Genomic DNA, 23,449 nt, shown 5'->3' with positions numbered 1-23,449 from the left:
TCTCCAAATAGGATCAGAGAAAAAAAATCATACAAAGAAGTATCACTAAAAAAACCAGCCGAGGCACCTGCCGGCGGGTCGTCTCGAGGAAGCACTCGACCTAATTTCCGCAGCCGAGGCCGTCGGTCGCGCGACGTGAAGAAACGCCACAGACGTCAGGAGCAGGGACCTCCCAAAGAGGGGGGCGTTCGAGGGCCGCAACCCCGGAGGCGTAATTGTTCCAACTGGCGAACGCTGAGCCCCCCAGCCCACCAGCTTCCGCCTGGCCCGAGCGCGTCCCCTATCCCCAGCCCCCGACGCAGGCTCGGAGCGCGAGGCCGTCGCGCGCTCCCGCACACGCGCCGGCCTGCGGCGCTAGGGCTCCCGGCAGCTCATGGGGCGGGGCGCCGCGCGCGGGGGTGGACCCGTGACGCGCCCGCCGCCTGACCCGGCTCTCGGCCCGCGCTCGCGGAAGCCGGAAGCGGCAGCTGTCGGCTGTGCCGGCTGTAGGCGCAGGAGTGGCGACGAGTGCCCGGGAGTTCCTGGACCCCGTGATGGATCCGGACCCGATAGTCGCGCCGCGAAGGTCGTCGCTGCTGTTGTGGCTACTCCTGGCGCAGCTGCTGTGGTCGCGGCTGGCGCTGGGCGCGCTCCCTTTCGGTAGCAGTACGCACAGGGTCTTCCACGACCTCCTGTCGGAGCAGCAGTTGGTGGAGGTGGAGGACTTGTCCCTGTCCCTGCTGCAGGGGGGAGGGCTGGGACCACTGTTGCTACCCCCGGACTTGCCAGATCTGGATCCCGAGTGTCGAGAGCTTCTACTGGACTTCGCCAACAGCAGCGCAGAGCTGACAGGGTGTCTAGTGCGCAGTGCCCGGCCGGTGCGCCTGTGTCAGACCTGCTACCCCCTCTTCCAACAGGTCGTCAGCAAGATGGACAACATCAGCCGAGCCGTGGGGGTGGGTAACGGAGCACACCCAGGACCTATGGCGTGGGAGGGTTGCAAAAGGAGGAAAATGTACTGAGGGTCAATTCTGGCGGCCTCGGGTTCCCTAACTGTAAGAAAAAGGGGTTGGACTGGGTCTCTGGATTATGGGGCATCAGAAAAAGGGGGTGGCATTATGGGGTTTGTAGTTTGGATTTTTGCCTCCATGAATGCTATTGGACATCTTGGTACACATTTGCAGTTAGGTATGGTTGGATTGGGGGGACTCTTGCTATCTAAACTCTGTCATCCTCCCCTCACTCCACCACAGCTTCTTCTCCTCTGCACCTGGAGTTTCCAGAAAGGACCCTTTTCTGAAACCAGCAGTGGAGTGGAGAAACTGGGTAGTGGTTAGGAGCTGGAGCTTTGCAGCCAGAAATGCTCAAATCCAACACTCTCCCCTGTATTAATTATCTTTTCAGAGCTTTAGTTTCATTTTCTATAAAATGGGAGAGAAAAAAGCTGTTTAAGATGGCTGTTAGGATTAAAAGAGAAACTGTGAGTTCATCTTAGTGATTTAGACAGACTGGAGATAGTTGGCCAGAGTCCAGTTCCACTCTGCTCATTAGCAGTATACTCTGGGCATGTTACTTATATTCTCAATGCTTATTTTCTCTTCTGTAAAATGATGATAAAGGAGGTCTTGGAAGACTATTGACACATGGTAATAGTTCTCTGTAAATGGAGCTAAAATTGTAGGAAATGATAAGTCTGCTCTTCATTTTGGTATATTCATGCAGCAGGCAATATGAGGGACTTCATTAAAAAATAAAAAAGGAAGACACACTCTCTCTTCCTAAGTGCTTATAGACTAGGAAAGGATTAGAGTGTCAAGGCTGGTGGGAGTCATGAGATGAGGGCTGGATATACTTGTTAATGGAAAAACTTGAGGAATAACTTTGGGATTGGGAGGGGTAAAGTTCCTCTTGTCTTGGTGGAACAGCAAGTAGTCTCCTGAAAATGTGATTAGAATTATTTCATAAATCATAGTGGATTTGATTAAAACACAGTTGCATCCTGCTTGAAGTCAGCCTGATATTACTTAACATAAATCTATTATTTTACATAAAAGGGGGATTTATTTGCATTAAGTAAATTCTGTGATTGAGGTAGTTTTCCAAGTAGTTTAAATAAATTTAAGCTTACATGCAGTATTTTCCAGGCATACTTCCATGGCATATAACAAGATATACAGAAGGTGCCAAAAATATATATACATGTTTTAACAGAGGAAAAAATAACTGTACTAAATTTGTAATACTCAAGTCAGATTTGACTTCTGCATGTATAGGAGGCGCTCCACGTGACTTGTATTCATCTTTTGTTATCAGTATATGTTGAGTATTACAGTTTTTGTTCAGTTCTTTCATTTCTTAAAATGCATATACATTTTTTGGCACCCTCTGTGTCTGTATATGTGTTATTATATATCTTGTGTCTTTAAAGTACCCAAGACTTATTCCTACCAACTGTTGCAGGGTATGATGTGGCCTTATATTCAGTTTTGAGCAGTTAGGTGACTTATTTTTAGGGTGCCGTTTATTCTGAAGAACAAGTTACTGTTGTGGGTAAAATGACTATGAATCATGATGCAAAGGTTGGATCTTTTGAGCTTTTCTCATTTGTATAGATATTGTGAAATTGAGGAGAAAAATACTACCTCACAATCTAGTGTTCAGTACTATGGGCACATCACTCAATCTGTGTATGAATTTCCACATGACTCCTTCACAGCCTAGGGGAGGTGTCCCATTGTCAGGGTTGCAGAAACTTCATTCCTCTCCCTCAGATTTCACCAGTAACCTGAGCATCCAGCTAATCTCACCCTTGTATGAAAGGAAGAGGGTAAAGGGGGTGAAAAGAGGCAAGAAAATCCTTTCCCCAATCTGGATTTCCTCTCCACCTCATAGTAGACCCTGTTCTCTGTTTTTCTTTCCCCAGTAGAGGATATAACGTTCATTAGCTCAAAAGCAGGATTTCCACAGTTCCGAGATACTTTGTGGGTTTAAAAGGCTTTTATGCATTGGTTTAGGAATTGAACCATCATGTATAAAAATGTGTCTTGAGTTTCTTATGAGTGAACTTGAAGGAATATGTTGTCTTTTGGGGGAATTTTATTTCTCCAGAGTATTGTATTTTTTGTTGTTGTTATTGTTGATCTCTTAGATGCGGCTTTTTATTTAAATAAGTTTAACTAGCAAGCACCTACCATTCTTGAATTTTGGGCTGCTAAAAGGATATAGAAGGAAAAGGAGGATAAGGTTCAGGCCTCAAACTATCCATGCAGTTCAGGAAATAAGTGTTAGAGAAAAAGACAAAAGGAAAATATTAGTGTGTTATAAATTATATATAAATTAATAGTAATTTAGAAAATAAGGGAGGTCATTAAAGAGGAATGTGGGACTTAGGGATTTTCTTTCATTTCTTTCTGTTTCTTTGTTCCTCTGTTCCTCTTTCTCCTCTTTCCTAAGATGGGAAAGAGCTGAACATGTTTATTATTATTATCTTTTGTAGAGTTGAGGTCAGCTATGTTGTTTGCTCCTGCCTCAGCCTCCCAAAGTGCTGGAATTATAGGTGTGAGCCACCATGCCTGTCCAGAGCTTAACACAGTGGTTCTCAACCTTCCTAATGCCACGAACCTTTAATACATTCCAAAGGGGTGACGACTCACAGGTTGAGAACCGCTGGCTTAACATGATTAGACTTTGAAGAGAAAGATCCTATAGAGAAGGTGAATAATCCTGTAGGAGGAAGTAGGGAAATAGACAAGGCCATTTTCTATTTACCCATCTTCTGGAGAAAGTAGGGTAGATGGGATCTAGGGCATCCGGGGAGAAATGGGCCTTTCATTGATAGGGGCAGGCACTTTCTCCACTGTGATGTGAAGGTAAAAGGAGAGGTTGGGTATGTAGGTAGGGAGGTCAAAGTTTCAGCTCCATGGCTTCTGTTTTCACTACCAGCTAGGAGACTAGGTCTCTCTCTTTCTGTTTTTTTCTTTTTAAATAAACAGAGTCTTGTTCTGTCACCCTAGGCTGGAGTGCAGTGTTGAGATCATAACTCATTGAAGCCTTGAACTCTCCAAGTAATCCTCTTGCCTTAGCCTCTCAAGTAACTAGGGCTCTACAGTCACGCACTACCAACTTTTTTTTTTTTTTTTTAATTTTTTGTAGAGACAGGTGTTTGCTGTTCTGCTCAGGCTGATCTCAAACTCCTGGCCCGCCTCACCCTCTCAAAGTGGCGGGATTACAGGTTTGAGCTATAGCATGAGACTAGATCTTCTCTTGAGTGGAAGAGTAGGAGGGAGATCAGAGTTTCAGGGAGAGTGAGGGAAGATTTAAAATAATGGTTGTAAATGGATGTAGAAGAGAATGACAAGCAGGAAAGTGAGGAATGTAGTTTGGGTTGATAGCTTTATTGTAGGAACAATCTGTTATCTGTTTTTTTTTTTTTTATTGTTGGGGATTTATTGAGGGTACAATAAGCCAGGTTACACTGATTGCAATTGTTAGGTAAAGTCCCTCTTGCAATCATGTCTTGCCCCCATAAAGTATGACACACACCAAGGCCCCACCCCCCTCCCTCTGTCCCTCTTTCTGCTTTTCCTCCCCCCCATAACCTTAATTGTCATTAATTGTCCTCATATCAAAATTGAGTACATAGGATTCATGCTTCTCCATTCTTGTGATGCTTTACTAAGAATAATGTCTTCTTGCCAACAGCTCGCAGCTTCCTGGGGGTAGGGGTGAGAAAAGTGGATAGTTGGGTTCACAATGTTTAGGGTTCTGCCAAGTGATTATAATAGATTTCATATTGTCCCACTTTATTATTCTAATTTATTTATTAATTACTAACAATTTATTAATTTCTTTAAAGACAGGGTCTTGCTCTATTGCCCATGTGCTCATTGCAGCCTCAAAACCCTAGGCACAAACAATCCTCCTGCCTCAGCCTCCTGAGGATCTGGGACCACAGGGTGTACACTACCATGTCCAGCTCATTTATTATTTTTTTGTAGAGACGGGTTTCACTGTTTTACTGGCATCAAGCAATCCTTTCACCTCAGCTTCTCGAGTAGCTGGATTATAAGTCGGAGTTAATCGTGCCTGGCTATCAGCAATATTTTAAAGCAAGAATTCTTCCTTGAAGCCTGCTTTCCCTCTTTTCTCACCCAACATGGCTCTTCAGTCCTTTCCTGGAATTACCACTCTCTAATTACTCATTTCACTGTAGAACTCCTTATCTGTGTATCTGTAGGGGAAGTTCTTAAAGCCTCAGTTTTGATGACATTCTTTTACACTTTATTTTTTGTTTTTTAAAATTTTTATTTTTTCTTTTATACTTTTTATATCCTTAGAACTCTAGGATTCCTATGGTACCTGGTAAATGGTAGAAGTTAAGTACCTTTGAAAGCATGAAGGGCCAACAGGACTTAGTTCCTTGCTTGGGGTACAAGGAAAAAGGAAATAGAAAAAAGAAAAAGGAAATAGATAAGGATCAAATAATTTAGGAACTTGGATTTATTATTTGCATAGAATGAGTTTCTTTTGTTATTAAAATTATCTGTGGAAAGTAAGTTTTTCAATCTGAGATAATGCTATTTGGGTACAATCTGGATGCCTCACATTTTCTTGTGGATTATAAGACTTTGAACCAAAATTGCCCAAAAGATGAAATCTAATGGTTTTATGGGTTTACTTACCAAATTAAAAAAAATATATTGGCTCGGCACCCATGACTCAGTGAGTAGGGCACCAGCCACATATACTGAAGGTGGCGGGTTCAAGCCCAGCCTGGGCCTGCTAAACAATGACAACTGCAACCAAAAAAAAAAAAAAGGAAAAAAAATATAAATATGTTCATTGTAGAAATATTTTGACAATATAAGAGAAGCAAAAGTGAAATGAAAATCACATTTCCATTATCCAGAGATAACCACTGCTACATTTTTGTGAATAGCGATCCAGAATTTTTTCCTATGCATAAAAAGTGAGAAATATGACACATAGGCAATTTGAACCTAAATACAATAGAAGTTATATAGTTAGCACCTCCCTACACTGACCACCTCCTCAATTTGACCTAATTTCATAAACAGGACAAGTACCACATGTACTTAATGGAAGACTGACCTCTATATGTTGACCACCTCCATTAAGTTGTATCTTAACTGCTTGGACTATAGCACACAATATTAATTTATCCTCTGTAACTTGACCAGGAGTCAAGGAGTAGAAGGTGTGGGCTTTGTTTTTTATTTGTATTATTTTTTCTTTAGTATAAGTTCTTTTTCCATGTTTTGTTATTACCACATGTTGAATTAGGCCAACATCCTATTTATCATATGTTGTGGAAGATTTTTTTCAACAGGAAGGACTGGTTTGAATTGTAAGTACACCCTACAATTACTGAAAAATTTTATAGTTAATCAAGAGATGATGGTCCTAAGGAAAGAGCTGACATTGAAGGAAAAGGCATTTTCCGGAAAGCAGCAGCCAAAGAAAGACTATACTTAGCAACGTCCAAAAACAAACATGAACACTCAGAGAGAGATAGTAAGGAAAGTGAGACCTACAGTGGAGAGGGAGGAAAATTTCCTTCGATGAAGTCAATGAAGCTGCGTTATGCTGGTTCAAACACGGCGGTGCCCATAGCTCAGTCTGCAAAGCGCCAGCCACATACACCAAGTGTGGCAGATTCGAACCCGACCCCGGCCAGCTAAAAAAAAAAAACAAAGCTGGTTCAAACAAATGAGAGCGGTTAACGGTGAATCTCATGGTCCATGATCTAAGCAGTTGTTAAAAAATTCACATAGGACAGAAATTTTGGGTGGTAGATTTCCAAGCATCATGTGGTTCATTTTTTAAATGTAAACTGCAACACAAGATCTCCCAGAAAGTCTGATGAATCCACTGAAATTTCAGTAGAAGTTGTGGAAGGGTTCATCAAAAAGTTCACCAGAGGCTTCAAAGATGATGACATCTTTAATGCTGACAAATGTGGACTCTGTTTTCAAGGTGATGCCTTGAGAGGAGCTTTTTCATGAAGGGTGGCAAATAAAAGAGTGAAAAACTTTCCAAAGAATGTTTCACAGTTCTGCTTTGCGCCAGCTCACCCAGAGAGAACTTAAAGCCCTTGGTGATTGGTAAATTGTCAAAGCCATGCGCATTCTAGAACCTGAAGCATGAAGACCTCCCTTGGAGAACAGACAGATGTGCATGGATGACTGGCACTCTATCTGAGGAGTGGGTAAGTGGTGTCAACTGAGAAATAAAGAAGAAATGGTTTGTTCATTCTGACAGACAACTGTCCTGGCCACCTGGATGTGAATCATCTCACAACTGAGACAATGAAATTTCTGCCTCCAAACACGACTTCAAAAATTCAACCTCTGGACTAAGGCATCGTAGGAGCGTTTAAAATTCACTACTGAGCCCAGCTTCTGTAGTGGGTCATTACTAAAACATAAATTGTTATCTGCCTATGGAAGCAACTTCATCCGCTGCATCAGTTGATGCTCTAAATGCTGTCCCCTGGATCAGTTCTGCATGGGATAAAGTTCAGCCAGGAATGATACAGAAGTGCCTCAAGGTAGTTGGATTTGTTGCAACCCAAGAGCATGGTATTTTGGCTCCATCAGATAGTCCATCTCCCATGGCAGAATTTGGAAGGAGTGGATTTTGGAGGTTTTGTTACAGTGGATGATGAGGTGGCAACCTGTAATAAATCTGACCCAGGAACAATTTACTTTTCTTTTTTCTTTCTTTCTTTTTTTTTTTTTTTTTGAGACAGAGCCTCAAGCTGTCACCCTGGGTAGAGTGCTGTAGTGTCACAGCTCACAGCAACCTTCAACTCTTGGGCTTAAGCAATTCTTTTGCCTCAGCCTCCCAAGTAGCTGGGACTACAGGTGCCCTCCACAATGCCTGGCTATTTTTTTTTTTTTTTTGGTTGTAGTTGTCATTATTGTTTGGCAGGCCCAGGTTGGATTCGAACCCTCCAGCTCTGGTGTATGTGACTGGTGCCTTAGCCACTTGAGCTACAGACCCCGAGCCAGGAACAGTTTTCTAAGTGGTACTGACTGGCATAAAAGTGCATGAAGCATCTGACAAAGTAGAGGGAGCAAATGAGGAAGACACAGAAATTGTAGACTCCCAAAGAAGAGGATGTCAGGCATCTAATGATACAGTTGAAGTCATTTGGAAAAATGCCCAGGTATGCTGAGTGGTGTAGCCAGCATTGACAGGGCTTACTCCACTTAAGTTTGTAATAAGAATAAGAAACAGACCAAGATTAATTCTTTTTTTTTGGAAAGAATGATTAAACCATGAGAAAAAATTAGATGTATTGATCTTGTATGATACCGCGTATATACGATTTTACTGTGTTTTGATTATGATTTTGTATTCTCTAATAAAATCCATACAAGAAAGTAAAGTAGATGTACATATTGGTATAATAGGGCTACTTCCTTATGTTGACTAGTTTGTTACAGTCCCTTGGGCAGTAAACTTGCAGAGGTTCTACTACAGTTGAGATTATACTATACATTGTAGAAGCAAATACTTATTTGAGAAGCAAAGCTTTTCTTGCCTTGCAAGTGTACCGGGTCCCAGTAAATATTAGCTGCTAACAGTTTTATTACCCTTGTTATTAAGGGTATCATTACCTCATACTATCAAACAAAATGTTCAAAGATTTATAATAAATATTTTAATTATTTTTATAATTTTTTTATTGTTCTTATTTGTTTTTATAATGTTCTTGCCTGAAGTAGGTGTTTGGAAAATCTAAAAATACTCAGATTGTATTTTTGTATTCTTTTTTGTTTCAGAACACTTCAGAGAGTCACAGTTGTGCCAGAAGTCTCTTAATGGCAGATAGAATTCAAGTAGTTGTGGTACTCTCTGAGTTTTTTAATACTACATGGAAGGAAGCAAATTGTGCAAGTAAGTAATTTCATTTTCATTTTGCATTCATGGTTCAGTAGTATGGATGTCAGATTTATTTTAGTGAATTTTGGAATCTTCGAAGCTGGATAATACTTTTTATTTCCAAGTTTACACGAATAGTTATTTGTGAATAACTATTTTGAAAATTTGAGAATTCAGTGAAATAAATTATATGAAGCACTTAGCTCGATACCTGACATACAGTTAATGTTTAAGAAATGTTAACTGTTTAGGGGCTGGGCGTGGTGGCTCATGCCTATAATCCTAGCACTCTGGGAGACCAAAGCAGGTGGATCGCCTGAGCTCATAGGTTCAAGACCAGCCTGAGGCAGAGGGAGACCTCATCTCTGAAAAAAATAGCTAGGTATTGTGGCGGACGCCTGTAGTCCCAGCTACTTGGGAGGCTGAAGCAAGAGAATCACCTGAGCTCAAGAATTTGGGGTTGCTGTGATCTATGATGCCACGGCACTGTACCAAGGGCAATGAAGTGAGACACTGTCTCAAAAAAAAAGAAAAAAAGAAATGTTAACTGTTTAGTGTAATAATGTTTATAATAAACTGTCAAATGTTGTTGAGGGGGTGGGGATGAGAAACATCTGTACTACCAGCTTTGCAGGTTTGTGCAGAATTATGTAATAAAATAACATCTATTTTTTGATATTGTCTGGAAAAGTTAAAATCACCATTCCAATTCAGATGTGTTTTTTTTTGTTTGTTTGTTTTTTGAGACAGAGTCTCACTATGTTGCCCTCGGTAGAGTGGTGCGACATCACAGCTCACAGCAACCTCAAACTCTTGGGCTTAAGTGATTCTCTTGTGTCAGCCTCTCAAGTAGCTGGGACTACAGATGCCCGTCACAATGCCCAGCTATCTTTTTTTGTTACTGTTGCAGTTGTCATTGTTGTTTAGCAGGCCTGGGCTGGGCTCAAACCCGCCAGCCTTGGTGTATGTGGACGGTGCCCTAATCACTAAGCTATGGGCATTGAGCCTCGGATGTGTTTTGAATATAAACTATATACTAGGCAGTTTTTATCTTCTAAGTCTTATAATTTAGTGAGAGAAAAAGATAATATTTATAAATTCAGCGTGTCTATGAAGTTCATGTGCAATTTAAATTGAAGGATATAACCTAGGGCAGACAAATAAATGCTTTAGTAAAGTTATAGAGTGCTTAGAGGAAGTAGAAAATAGGCCTTTACAATTGGGCATGATTTCAATAAGTAGAGATGAGAGAAAGACACTGCAGATAGAAAGGCATCATGGGCAGACGCAGAGGGCTGGAGCACAACAGGAGATGAACTTGGCAAGGGAAGAAGAACTTTGACTGATACAGTAGTTTATTATTTGGGTCAACGTTTTCCTTCCTTTCTTTTTTTTTTTTTTTTTGAGACAGAGTCTCACTTTGTCACCCTTGGTAGACTGCCATGGCGTCACAGCTCAGGGCAACCTCCGACTCCTGGGCTTAGGCGATTGCCTCAGCCTCCCCGGCAGCTGGGACTATAGGCGCCACCAGAAGGCCCGACTATTTTTTGTTGCAGTTTGACCAGGGCCGGGTTCCAACCCACCATCCTCGGTATATGGGGCCGGCGCCCTACCCACTGAGCCACAGGCACCACCCATCAACATTTTTCTTACTGTTTAGAATACTAGTGTATTATTAAGAAAGTGTTATACAGTGGGTCCTCCTTATCTGCGGTTTGCTTGCAGTTACCCTCAAGCAACTCTAGTTCAAAATTTTTTAATGGAAAATTCCAGAAGTAAACAATTCATAAGTTTTAAATGGCATGTTGTTCTAGTAGTGTGATAACTTCTCTTGCCATCGTGCCAGGTGGGTGTGAATCATCCCTTTGTCTAGCACATCTCTACCATATGTGCTCTCTGCTTGTTAGTCACTTAGGAGCCCTCTTGGTTATTTACATTGACTGCACAGTATCACAGTGCTTGTGTTCAAGTAACCCTTATTTCACTCAATAATACTTTACTAATAATAAGTTAATTATTAGTCATTGTTGTCAATATTTTTACTGCACCTGATTTATAAATTAAATTTTATCATGGGTATGTACGTATAGGAATAATTATAGTGTATATATAGGGTTCAGTACTATACTTTGTTTCAGGCATCTGCTAAGGGACTTAGAATGTATCCCTCAAAGATAAATGGGGAGTGCTACATACTGTAATACCTTGGGCATTTACAATGCATCTGGAATATTAAAGGCAGTGAGGATTACACTAAAAATAGGTGTTTTAAACATTATTTAGCCTAGCACTTTCCAAGCTTTTTAAAAAAAAAACTACAAAGACCCTTTTTTCATGGAACCCCATTAGAATAGAAAGAGAATCTATTATAATAGTTTAGGTAAGAAACAAAGAAAATGTGAGGTAGGGCAGGGGCCTTAGACATGGAAAGGACAGGCTGGCTTAAAAATCCATGGACCTAAGTTATAAAGCAGCCTAACTTTTCTAAGGACTTCTCTTTTTCACTGTCTTGAAAATATTCCTTCCATTGAATTTCTGAGGAACAAATAAAAGGCTAAGCATTTAGGTTTGAGGTATTCAAGAGACTCTTATTTCCTAATTAAAATTAATTTGGCCAAGACATAGTTCATATGAAGAAAAACCATAAATGAGAAAAATAGTCCCTGCCAGAGTTTTTTTTTCCCTCCAATATCAGTATAACATTGACTCTTCTAATTTTGTCTCTATTAATTCAAATTTTCCAATAATTTAAACAGAAGCTTGGCAGACACAATTTTTTTAGCATAACCTTTACTTTCTTGAAGTACAATTTTCTAGTATAAATATGATTGAAGAGAATTTAACATACATAGACCTATTTTTTTTTTAATTGTCGGGGATTCATTGAGGGTACAAGAAACCAGGTTACACTGATTGCATTTGTTAGGTGAAGTCCCTTACAATTGTGTCTTGCCCCCAAAAGGTGTGTCACACACCAAGACCCCATCCCCTTCCCCCTTCCCTCTCTCTGCTCTTCCTTTCCCCAACCCTCCCTCCTTCTTTCTCTTTGCTTTCCCTTCCCCCACCCACACTCCCACCATGTCATTAATTGTCATTAATTGTCCTCATATCGAAATTGAGTACATAGAATGCTTCTCCATTCTTGTGATGCTTTACTAAGAATAATGTGTTCCACTTCCATCCAGGTTAATACAAAGGCTATAAAGTCTCCTTTTTTTAAATGGCTGAATAGTATTCCATGGTGTACATATACCACAGCTTGTTAATCCATTCCTGGGTTGGTGGGCATTTAGGCTGTTTCCACATTTTGGCAATTGTAAATTGAGCTGTGATAAACAGTCTAGTGCAAATGTCTTTATGATAAAAGGATTTTTTTCCTTTTGGGTATATGCCTAGTAGGAAATGGGATTGCAGGATCAAATGGGAGGTCTAGCTTGGGTTCTTTGAGATTTCTCCATATTTCCTTCCAAAAAGGTTGTATTAGTTTGCAGTCCCACCAGCAGTGTAAAAGTGTTCCCTTCTCTCCACATCCACGCCAGAATCTGCAGTTTTGAGATTTTGTGATGTGGGCCATTCTTGCTGGGGTTAGATGGTATCTCATGGTGGTTTTGATTTGCATTTCTCTAATAGATAGGGATAATGAGCATTTTTTTCATGTTTTTAGCCATTCATCTGTCTTCTTTAGAAAAGGTTCTATTCATGTCTCTTGCCCATTGATACATGGGATTCTTGGCTTTTTTCATGTGGATTGAGTTCTCTATAGATCATAGTTATCAAGCTTTTGTCTGATTGAAAATATGCAAATATCCTTTCCCATTGTGTAGGTTGTCTGTTTGCCTTGGTTGTTGTCTCCTTAGCTGTACAGAAGCTTTTCAGTTTAATGAAGTCCCATTTGTTTATTTTTGTTGTTGTTGCAATTGCCATGGCAGTCTTCTTCATGAAGTCTTTCCCCAGGCCAATATCTTCCAGTGTTTTTCCTATGCTTTCTTTGAGGATTTTTATTGTTTCATGCCTTAAATTTAAGTTCTTTATTCATCTTGAATCAATTTTTGTGAGTAGAAAAATGTGTGGGTCCAGTTTCAGTCTTTTACATGTGGATATCCAGTTCTATAGATCTATTTTTAAGTATTATGAAGGCTTTTAGAGAAATCCATTAATATAACTGTGCACAGTAGCTCATGTCTATGATCTTAGTACTTTGGAAGGCTGAGGTGAGAAGATCACTTGAGCCCAGGAGTTTGAGACCAAAAAAATTTAAGTTAGCCAGTCTTGGTAGTGCAAGCCTATAGTTCTAGCTACTTAGGAGGCTGAGATAGAAGGATTGCTTGAGCCCAGGATTTTGAGGTTGCAGTGAGCTGTGATGACACCACTCCACTCCAGCCTGAGCAACAGAATGAGACCTTGTCTCCCCACACCTGAAAGCTATTAATATAGAAAAATATGTTGATTATAAATAATTTTAAATCAGTTAACTAGAATAAGTGCGTATATATTGAGGTTCATTTCTTTCGACTATTGTGATTTAATTTATATAGTTGAGGGATAAAACGTCTTTCCTTTAAAAGGTATTTTGTAATGACCTTTCCACTAACTCAAAGTATGTAGCTTTCTTCCCCAGTTAGTTAAAAAAGAAAACATTGCATCACATATTTACCCAGTATTGCATGTAATTTCTTAGGGCACCTTTGTTCTTCTGTGAGGCATCCTGTCGTGAAAATATTCCTTAACGTTGGACTTCCCTGAAGAACAAATAAAAGACTAAGCAATTAGATATGAGTTATTCAAGAGACTCTTACTTCCTAATTAAAATTAATTTGGCCAAGACACACAGTCTCAGGTGAAAGAAGCAAAGGTGCAGAGAAATGTGGTACCTTTTGTCCTAAAAGTACGTATGTATTTTGGGGGGAGGAGGAATGCGCTATGGAGTGGGCAGGAGAGGAAGGAAGAGCTGGTTTTCACTGTATTGACGTTTGTTGTACCTTTTGGATTTTATGCCAGATGCATTTTATACCTATTCAAAAATATATAGAAATTTAAAAAAATCAACAGTCTCCAAATCTGTGATGAATATTTCTATGTTAGATATGGTCAGAGAGATTAACTTAACTGTTTTTCTAGGATTATCCATTTAAAAATTAACTTTTATTCATTGTTGCATTCACATTTTAAAATTTCATCAGTTTATATTCTATATTTTATTTATTCATTTATTTACTTATTTCGAGACAGAGTTTTACTATATCACCCTTGGTAGAGTGCAATGACATCACAGCTCGCAGCAACCTCAAACTCTTGGGCTTAAGTGATTCTCTTGCCTCAGCGTCCCACTAGCTAGGACTACAGGCGCCTGCCACAGCACCCAGCTATCTTTTGTTGTTGTTATTGTTTTAGCAGGCCCTGGCCAGGTTTGAACCCATCGGCCCCAGGGCATGTGGCTGGCACCCTAACCACTGAGCTACGGGCGCCAAGCCTATATTCTGTATTTTAAATGCAAATAAAGTAGTTCCATAAATTTGAACTCCTTAGATTTCTCAGCTGTTTTCTCTTGATTCAATGCTGGGCATGCTAAAATCACTTTAACTAGAGTCTTTACCAGATTACTGGAAAGTACTTGTAATTATGCTCTGTGCATAGGTATTTAATGAAGACAAAGCAATTTTTTTGAAAAATTTGAATAATTGTTCAAATAATTTAAAAATATTACCAAAATTCAATAAAGTATTCTTATTTAAGCAACATAGTCTTTTACAATGTAGTGAGAGATTTGGAATGTGAGAAAAGGAATGTGAGAGGAAATGATTGCTAGCTAAGCAAGGCAACAAGTCAGCAATTGAGTTAAATACCGTTTCTCATGATGCATTTCTTTCATTGCCCTTGTCTTAGTTGAGCTTCACAATAAGTCCTGTGAAGAACAATCAAGGCTCAGAAGGTAAATGAACTACAGATAGAGTCTAGAACTGGGCAGTTGTGATGCTCAAACTGTAATCTCAGCATGGGTGTCCTGGATCCTCCTTTGAAACTATTTTGCCCTGAAGGCTCTGGCATTACATTTTCATGTAATGAAAGTGACAGCCTAAATCACAAGTGTTTCCCTGAGTTCTGTGAGCTGCTCTAGCAAATTAATTGAATCAAAAGAGGATGTCATGGGAACCCCAACTTGAAGCCAGTTGGTTAGAAGTTCTGGAACCCTGGGCTGGCAACTACTATCTGAAGTGGGGGCAGTCTTGAGGGACTGAGCCTTCAACCTATGGAATATGATGTCTTTTCCAGATTTATAGTAGAATATGATGTTTTCTCCAGAAATGAATTGGAGGACACCCAGCTAATATCCACTGCAGAATTTATTGCTTATTTGGTGTGTGTAACCCTCACACACGTTTGATCATAGAAGTCTTCTGTGTTGATTGTTGTGGTACCAGAACAGATTGTGGGTTTGTTTTTTTTTCCCTAGTCATTCTCCCATTATCTTAATGAATAGTATCTGGCTTCCTTCCATCTATACTAATCTCTGTAAATAACCACTTGACTACACTGTTGATTTTCTCCCCTTTCTTATTTACATGGCCAGGCTGAGAATTTTTCAAATCTACATGTTTTGTTTCCCTTTTGATTGTAAATTACATTTTTAATTTGTTACTCTCTTATTGTATTTTACTATAAGCAGTTAGTAGAAGCCATATAATACACTGACCACTTTGTTGAGAGATTTCTTCCACCATTTATTCTAGTTCATTGCTCTTAAATTCTATCTTCTACAAAGCAGAACACTGGGACACGGACACATTTCAGCCAAGTTCTTAGCCACTTTGCAGTAAGGATGTTCTTTCCTTCAGTTCAATAAGATAGTCCTTATTTCCAAGACTACATTGAAATTTCCTTTACTGTCCATATTTCTAACAACATTCTGATCACAACCACTTAGATAATCTCGAAGACGGAGGCTTTTTCTATAGCTTTCCTCTTCTTCTGAGCTCTCACCAGAATCATCCTTAATGCTCCATTCACGGGAATGCAGGTTTTTTTCCAGCATTTACTTCAGCACTGTTCCAAATTTTACACCAGTTCTAGAGCTGTTTCCATATTTTTAGGTATAGCACAATCCCACTTCCCCGGTGCCAATTTCTGTTTTAGTCCATTTGTGCTACTGTAACACAATGCCACAGACTGGATAATTAATAAATAATAGAAATTTATTTTTCACAGTTCTGGAGGTTGAGAAGTCCAAGGTCAGGGTACCAACAGGTTTGGTGTCTAGGAAGACCTGTTCCTCATAGATGGTGTCATACAGTGCTCCTTGGATTGTTTAAGGGACAGAAGGGCAAAAGGGGATGAATCTTGTGTTCTCATATGACAAAAAAGCAGAAGACCCAAAAGGGACCAAATCCTAAGTGAAGACTCTTTTGTAAGGGCCTTAATCCAGTCCGTGAGGGAGAGACCTCATACCTAATCACTTCCCAGAGGCCCAACCTCTAGGTACTATCATGTTGGCCATTAAATTTCAACACATGAATTTTAAAAGACACGTTTACACCATAGCAGGGGCTGGTAAAACTTTTGTAAAATAATATTAAAAATATAAAATATTATGAGAATGAATATTATTAAAATTAATATACCTCCCCAAACCATCTTTCTGTTCTGCTTGACTTAAAATAGAGTTGACATTTAGTCTCCAGTTATTACTTGATGAAAAGTAGGCGAGAAAGCCACTATAGGAAAGACTACAATCTTTGTACCTCTCCCATCTCTTTTTTCTTTAGAATTCCTATGTCTTTTATATTAAGTTTGGTAGAAGATGAGTTATTGGAAATTTAAGCAAAGTCAAAAGAAGCAAGACCCTGTCTCACAAAAAAAAGTGTTCAGAGCTCAACTCTTTCTACTGAGAGTACAAAGAACACAGAAATTAGTTCTTCCTTGTGGATGATGACTGCTAAGAAGTAGAGAAAGTCTACTAAATATTTTTCAGTATTTTAAAGCTGTTAGCTGAAGTGTATTGTTGACACAAGGGTAGCCTTGTTATTGAAACCCTTCTTGGTTATCTTGTGCCTACAACAGTAAATAATTAGCAGAGTGACCAGATTTGCTGAGACTATTTTATGGTGAATTTGGTTCTTTGGTAAGCAGTATCCAGTATGAAATATAATAAAATGGGCCCTCAAATTATCCGTTCAGATTATTTGTTCTCACATACTGCACCCCCCACCCCCATAGCTCATAGCTACAGTGACCTGGGGGATAATTTATGAGCACACTGATGCTACTGAACCATTGTATGATCCTGATGTACATTCTGATTTTTGAAAGGAAAATTAACTTTCAATTAAACATATATGTCTCAATGCTTTTAAAATCAATAATATAGCTTAATGGTTAATCAGAAGGCCAATTAACTCATACCCTTCTTTCCCATATTTTATCTAGGTGGAAATATATTAAATATTAGACTCATATTATAGTAGAACCTCTGTTAAGTTGACCACCCAAGGGAATGTAATAAACTGGTCAACATATGGAGGTGGTTAAAATAAGGAACTTATATTGAGTACATGTGGTGCATGTTTGGTATATGAAAATTAGGTTAACTTAGGGAGGTGGTCAACTATGGAGGTTCTACTGTATTTGTATTTGTATTTGTATTCGCCCTCAGTAGAGTGCTGTGATGTCATAGCTCACAGCAACCTCAAACTCTTGGGTTTAAGTGATTCTCTCTTGCCTCAGCTTGCCAAGTAGCTGGGACTATAGGTGCCTGCCACAATGCCGGGCTGTTTTTTTGTTGGGTTGTCATTGTTGTTTAGCAGGCCCAGGCTGGGTTCGAGCCTGCCAGCTTCAGTGTATGTGGCCGGCATCCTAACCACTGAGCTACGGGCACTGAGCCATGTATTTGTATCTTATTATTTAAAATGTCTTAGTTTTCATAATTTATTAAACTTAGCTCATTTAGGAACAAAGTTTTCCCAGTTTATTGTACATATATATGTATATGTTTTAGTTTTTTGAATAGCCTCTGTTGCTTAGGCTAGCGTACGGTAGCATTCTAATAGCTCATAGCAACCTCAAACTCTTGGCCTCAAGTGATCCTGTTTCCTTAGCCTCTTGCGTAGCTGCAATTATAGGCACAAGCCAGGATTCCCAGCTAGTTTTTCTATTTTTTTGTAGAGACGAGGTCTCACTCTTGTTCAGGTTGGTCTATAACTCATAGCCTCAAGCAGTTTTCCTGCCTCAGCTTCCCAAAGTGCTAGGATTATAGGCTTGAGCCACCATGCCTGCCCTTATTTCATATTTCCTGAAAATTTTTCAGAAATTGGTGATTGTCTCTATCTTATATAAAACTAGGTTTGAAAAACAATAGAGGCTCGGCGCCTTGTGGCTCAAGCGCCTAAGGCGCTAGCCACATACACTTGAGCTGGTGGGTTCGAATTCAGCCTGGGCCTGCCAAACAACAATGACAGCTGCGCCTATAGTCCCAGCTACTTGGGAGGCGGAGGTAGGAGAATCACTTGAACCCCGGAGTTGGAGGTTGCTGTGAGCTGTGGCACTCTACCCAGGGTGACAGCTTGAGGCTCTGTCTCCAAAAAAAAAAAAAAAGAGATCTTTGTACAAACTCATAATAGATGTTAAATACTTTACTGAAAAATACATAAGTCCTGTCATGACAATTTAGTAGGTTTCTACATGAGGTCCCAATTTGAATCCTTAACACCTTTAAGAATGCCTCTTGAGCTATGCCTGAGCCCTCACTGAGGAAGAAGCTATGCTAATCTGTCCTTGATGAGGCTTCATTGATTATCTGAGATGGAGAAAATTCATAATGACCACTTCACTTAGTACTTATGGGAAGCTTTATTATTACTAATATTCTTTAACTCGCTAATTTTTAAAATGTATAATTTCTCACTGTTTATAACCTTAAGTTCACAATTCCTACAAAGGGACAAAAGAAAAATTTACTGGAGTTCCTTTGTTTTGAGTCAGCAAGTCAGGGCTCTTTACTAACCCCATTATTTAAATAAACTCCTTTGTGATTTATGATATCACTGTCTAATGATCATTGAAAAAAAATTGATGGCACTGCATTAATGCAGTCCTTAACAAGATGACCAGTCTATATAGCATTGATTTTAATTTTCAAGTTATTTTAAGTGAAAAATAAATGGCTGTCATTAAAATAGGAAAAGATTAGCTTTCTTTGTTCTTCAGATAATCTTTATAAATTACATTTTTATAAAGAAATTATTTAAATTATGTATTTGCATAGAAGAAATTGCTGTTGCTCTCTCATAGTCATGCTACTTTTACAGGTAATGTGGGGACACACTCCCCTCCCCCTTTCCTATGTTGTGTGTGTCAGTTGTCATGACACGGCTCATAACATAGGTGTGCAATTGCTATGGATGAAATTGTGCCCTTTCAGCTTCCCTGCAAAACATCAACTACAAAAACCGAAAACCTGTTCAATCTTATTAGCTTAGTATATGAATATTCTCCAAATGTATAATTGTGTTTGCTTTTTTTTTTTTTTGGCTTGAATATTTATTATTTTTATGTACAAAAAACTCAACAGTGTACGTTTAGCCCAGTTTAGTGGCAAGTTCTTTAGCCTTTGCCTTTTCCAGCTTGGCAATGTGAGCCACAGACTTCGAACCCAGGACGTTGCCTCCCCAGTGACAGCGGATCTCATCGTATCTGTCGTTGTAATTGGTCCTGATGGCTTCCACCAGCTTAGCTAGAGCTCCTTTGTCTTCCGAGTTAACCTGCGTGAAGGCCACAGTGGTGCAGGTCTTCCTATGGACCAGACGCCCCAGCCTGGCCTTCTCCTTGATAATGCAGTAAGGGACCCCCATCTTCCGACATAGGGCAGGCAGGAAGACAACCAACTCAGTGGGATCCACATCATGTGCAATCACCACCAGCTGGGCCTTCTTGTTCTCCACCAACGTGGTGACAGTGTTAACTCCTGCTCTAAGGACAGGTGGTCTCTTAGTGGAGACATCTGCTTTGCCCGCAGCTTTCTTCTCAGCCCGGGCCAACAGTCGCTGCTGCTTCTCTTGCTTTGTCTCTGGTCTGTACTTGCCGGCCAGCTTAAGCAGCTGAGTAGCTGTTTGGCAGTCCAAGGTCTGGGTGAACTGATTAATGGCCCGAGGCACTTTCAGCCACTTGTAGAGGATGGCTCTTTGCCGCTGCGACCGGATGTAGCGGGGCCATTTGACAAAGCGGGTGAGGTCCCTCTTGGGCTGGATGTCCTGCCCAATGCCGAAGTTCTTCTGCCTTTTTTTTGTTTGTTTGTTTTTTTTTGTAGAGACAGAGTCTCACTGTACCGCCCTCGGGTAGAGTGCCGTGGCCTCACACAGCTCACAGCAACCTCCAACTCCTGGGCTTAAGCGATTCTCTTGCCTCAGCCTCCCGAGCAGCTGGGACTACAGGCGCCCGCCACAACGCCCGGCTATTTTTTTCTTCTGCCTTTTCTCAAACAGAGGATTCACTGCCTTCTTGGCCTCCTGCTTCTTCACCACGGCGGGGGGCCGGGGCCATCTTCTTCCCCTTGGCCTTCTTCCCTTTTGGCCCTGGGCGGAAAAAGTAGCCCTGTGCGGCCGCGCCCGAAGAAGGATGGCAGCGGATAGAGCTGCAACTTGGCGCCGATACTGCTCAAATAAAAACCAATTGTGTTTGCTTTTACTTATATCAACTCTGCCTCATCCTTAAAAGAATGTAGGGCTACTTCATGATGTTGTTAAACCAGCATGAAGAGGGGCTATGTTACAGTTTTTAGAAAATGAATTTAGTATTTGAACTTTGTGAAAGCTGACAGATGGAGTAACATATTTAAATGGTAAAGAAAAAAATGGTATAATTAAGGGAGTACTTAATTAGGAATCTAGAAAGCTTGTTTTGTATCTCATTTCCTTATTAACTTACTGTGTGATCCTCACTCAGTACATCACCTATTTCTCTGCTTAGTTTCCTAAATTGTAAAGGGATCCCTCAGATTATTAAGTCATAGAGTGAATGGTTAGAATGAGACTCAAATTTCTGAGAAGATAAAGCTGCAGAGGATATAAAGTACAAAAAAAAAGAATGTAAAGTACGTAATTTCAGAGGGGAAGAATCTAGGAATGGGTTCACCAAGTGGGCCTCACTTGGGGCTCAGAAAGGGCCCTGAAGAAGGGGCCTGTGTGAGAGGATGAATAGGACTGAATTCCAACTTGGCTTGTGGAGGCAGAAGTCCCTTTTGTAATTCATCCCACCCAGTGGGAATGTCTTTTTCTAATTTGCACAAAGGAGTCTCACTGAAATGCCACCCAGTTCAGATTTCTTCTCAGATGCCAGTTGTTGGTGACTGCCTCAACCCCGTGTGGTGTAAGGTATCTGTGGGTAGTGCTGGGAGTAGGAGGAGGCACGTGCTTGTTGATTCTGAGTCTTGAACTTCTTAATGGTTTTAACGTAGCTGTGAGTATGTTAGTTATTTTGCAGTGTTTGAGAGTGCAGGCTGGAGAATCAGAGTGAGCTCACGCCTATAATCCCAGCACTCTGAGAGGCCAAGGCAGGTGGATTGCTTGAGCTCAGGAGTTTGAGACCACCCTGAATAAGAGGAGATCCTGTCTCTACTAAAAATAGAAAAACTAGCTGGGTATAGTGGCACATGCCTGTAATCCCAGCTACTTGGGAGGCAGAGGCAAGAGGATTGCTCAAGCCCAGGAGTTTGAGGTTGCTGTGAGCTTTGATGCTAGAACACTATACTCAGGGAGACAGAGTTTCACTCTGTCTCAAAAAAAAAAAAATGAGATTGAGTAGAATTTTCAGCTTTTCACTTATCAGTTTTGTGACTTTGGGAAACTCTTAATTTCTCTAAACCTCTGTTTCTTATTTATAAAATGGAGATAATGATAGTTCTTGCCTCAGAATCTTTGCAAGAATTAAATGAGCAAATATGTTCAAAGCACAAGATAGACATAGTGCTTAGAACATAGCAAGTACTCAGTCAGTGTTAGTTTTCATGGAGTGATTGTTCTTTATCATAGTCCATGAATGTTCCTTAGAGTGTCGTATCCTAGTGTCCATCTATTCAGCCTCTTCTCCACTGAATTCTGTTTGTATTGCTGCCTTTCTCCTGGATTATTGCAGTAGCTCCCTATGCTGTCTTTCCACTCCCAGTTGAGAGAAATCCTATTAGATGGTGCTAAATTTCTGAATAAGGTAGGTATAATATAAAGCTGTCTGCTTGAGGCTGGACGCAGTGGCTCATGCCTGTAATTCTAGCACTCTGGGAGGCCACAGCAGGTGGATTGCCTGAGCTCACGAGTTCAAGACCAGCCTAGGCAAAAGCGAGACCCCCATCTCTACTAAAAATAGAAAAACTGAGGCAAGAGAATCGCTTGAGTCCGAGTTGGAGGTTGCTGTGAGGTATGACGCCATGGCACCCTACCAAAGGTGACAAAGTGAGGCTCTGTCTCCAAAAATAATCTGTCTGTTTGAATTAAGGGGGACTAGAAAATAGAAAACATTTGGAACACCCTATGCAGCAATTAGTAGGGCATCTACAAGTATTATTTCATGAGATCAGAAAACATGGATTTGAATTGGGTCCCTTCATTATAATTCTGGAATTTTCTACAATAGTATTCTATAACCAGAATTGGGAGTATACAAAGCAGATAGAGGCTTTCCGGGGTTGAAAATGTTTGTGACTGTGTGCAAGGTAAAGGGGACTCCAGGAGAATGAGATGAAATGGCTGACCACGAGTTCCAGCATCTAAAACCAGGCAGTTTAACTTGGTTTGGAGATTGCGAGCTGAGAACACAAGGAGAGGTAAACACAAAGTGACCATAAGAAATAGGTTCTCTGAAGAAGGGAGAAAGGATAAATAAATTGGGGTATATTCATACATAGAAAACAATGAAAAGGAATGAATGAACTTGAGCTAATTCTAAGCAAGAAGAGCAAGTTGCAGAAGAGTATCATTTATGGAAGGTTTTTAAAAAACGTATAAAACAGTTCTCTTTATTTCCAGACTTTATTTGAAGCCTGTATGTCAGTATTTTAGGCAAAATTCTCACAAGTTTGTTTCTCTCAACTCCCAACTCATGATAGATTAGAGCAAATTTTAAAAGTTACCATGACAAGTACATTAAATGGCCCATTGGTGAAGTTGGAAGAGACACAGAATTACTAAATTTGACATAAAACATGACAAAAGACATGAATTTAGGTAAAATTAATGCCAGGTAAGCAGTCTTATACCTAAATAGCACTCTCACGGCAGCGTTTGATAGCTGATGTTCATGATCATGACCTTGAGCTATCAAAAGTCAATTTAAAAATTTTTGGTATGTTGTTTTTATTTTAAAAAGTATTTGGTTATTTTAAGATTTTCATAAAAATGGCTTTTTATGTCATAACTTTAAAAACATCTTTTAGAAACTAAAAGAAGTAAGATTTATATATTTTGAAAATTCTCTTATGTGGAATACTTTGTGCTTGTTTAAATAAATAATTACTGTAGTGAGAAACAAAAGATGATGGCTTGAGAGATAAATGACGATGCATAATTGCTGCTTGAATTAT

The 23,449-nt window shown here is 40.1% G+C and overlaps 1 protein-coding gene and 1 pseudogene across 2 annotated transcripts in view; one reads left to right on the top strand and one right to left on the bottom strand.

Moving 5' to 3' along the window:
* The first annotated feature begins 432 nt into the window (after positions 1-432).
* OSTM1 (osteoclastogenesis associated transmembrane protein 1) overlaps positions 433-23,449 on the top strand; it is a 35,626-nt gene continuing 12,609 nt past the window's right edge. Inside the window, exons 1-2 of the mRNA XM_053592122.1 lie at positions 433-935; positions 8,790-8,904. Coding sequence (XP_053448097.1) covers positions 534-935; positions 8,790-8,904 — 517 coding nt within the window. The 5' untranslated portion in view covers positions 433-533. The remainder of the gene's footprint in view (positions 936-8,789; positions 8,905-23,449) is intronic.
* On the bottom strand, positions 19,417-23,431 carry LOC128586434 (60S ribosomal protein L7a-like; annotated as a pseudogene). Its single transcript, XR_008380237.1, has 4 exons — positions 23,383-23,431; positions 22,622-22,675; positions 20,347-20,528; positions 19,417-20,154 (listed from the first exon to the last, which is right to left on the bottom strand). The product of XR_008380237.1 is annotated as a 60S ribosomal protein L7a-like (transcript).

Source organism: Nycticebus coucang, chromosome 5 (assembly GCF_027406575.1).
Source record: "Nycticebus coucang isolate mNycCou1 chromosome 5, mNycCou1.pri, whole genome shotgun sequence".
Lineage (NCBI taxonomy): Eukaryota > Metazoa > Chordata > Mammalia > Primates > Lorisidae > Nycticebus > Nycticebus coucang.
This window is presented reverse-complemented; position numbering and strand designations above follow the sequence as displayed.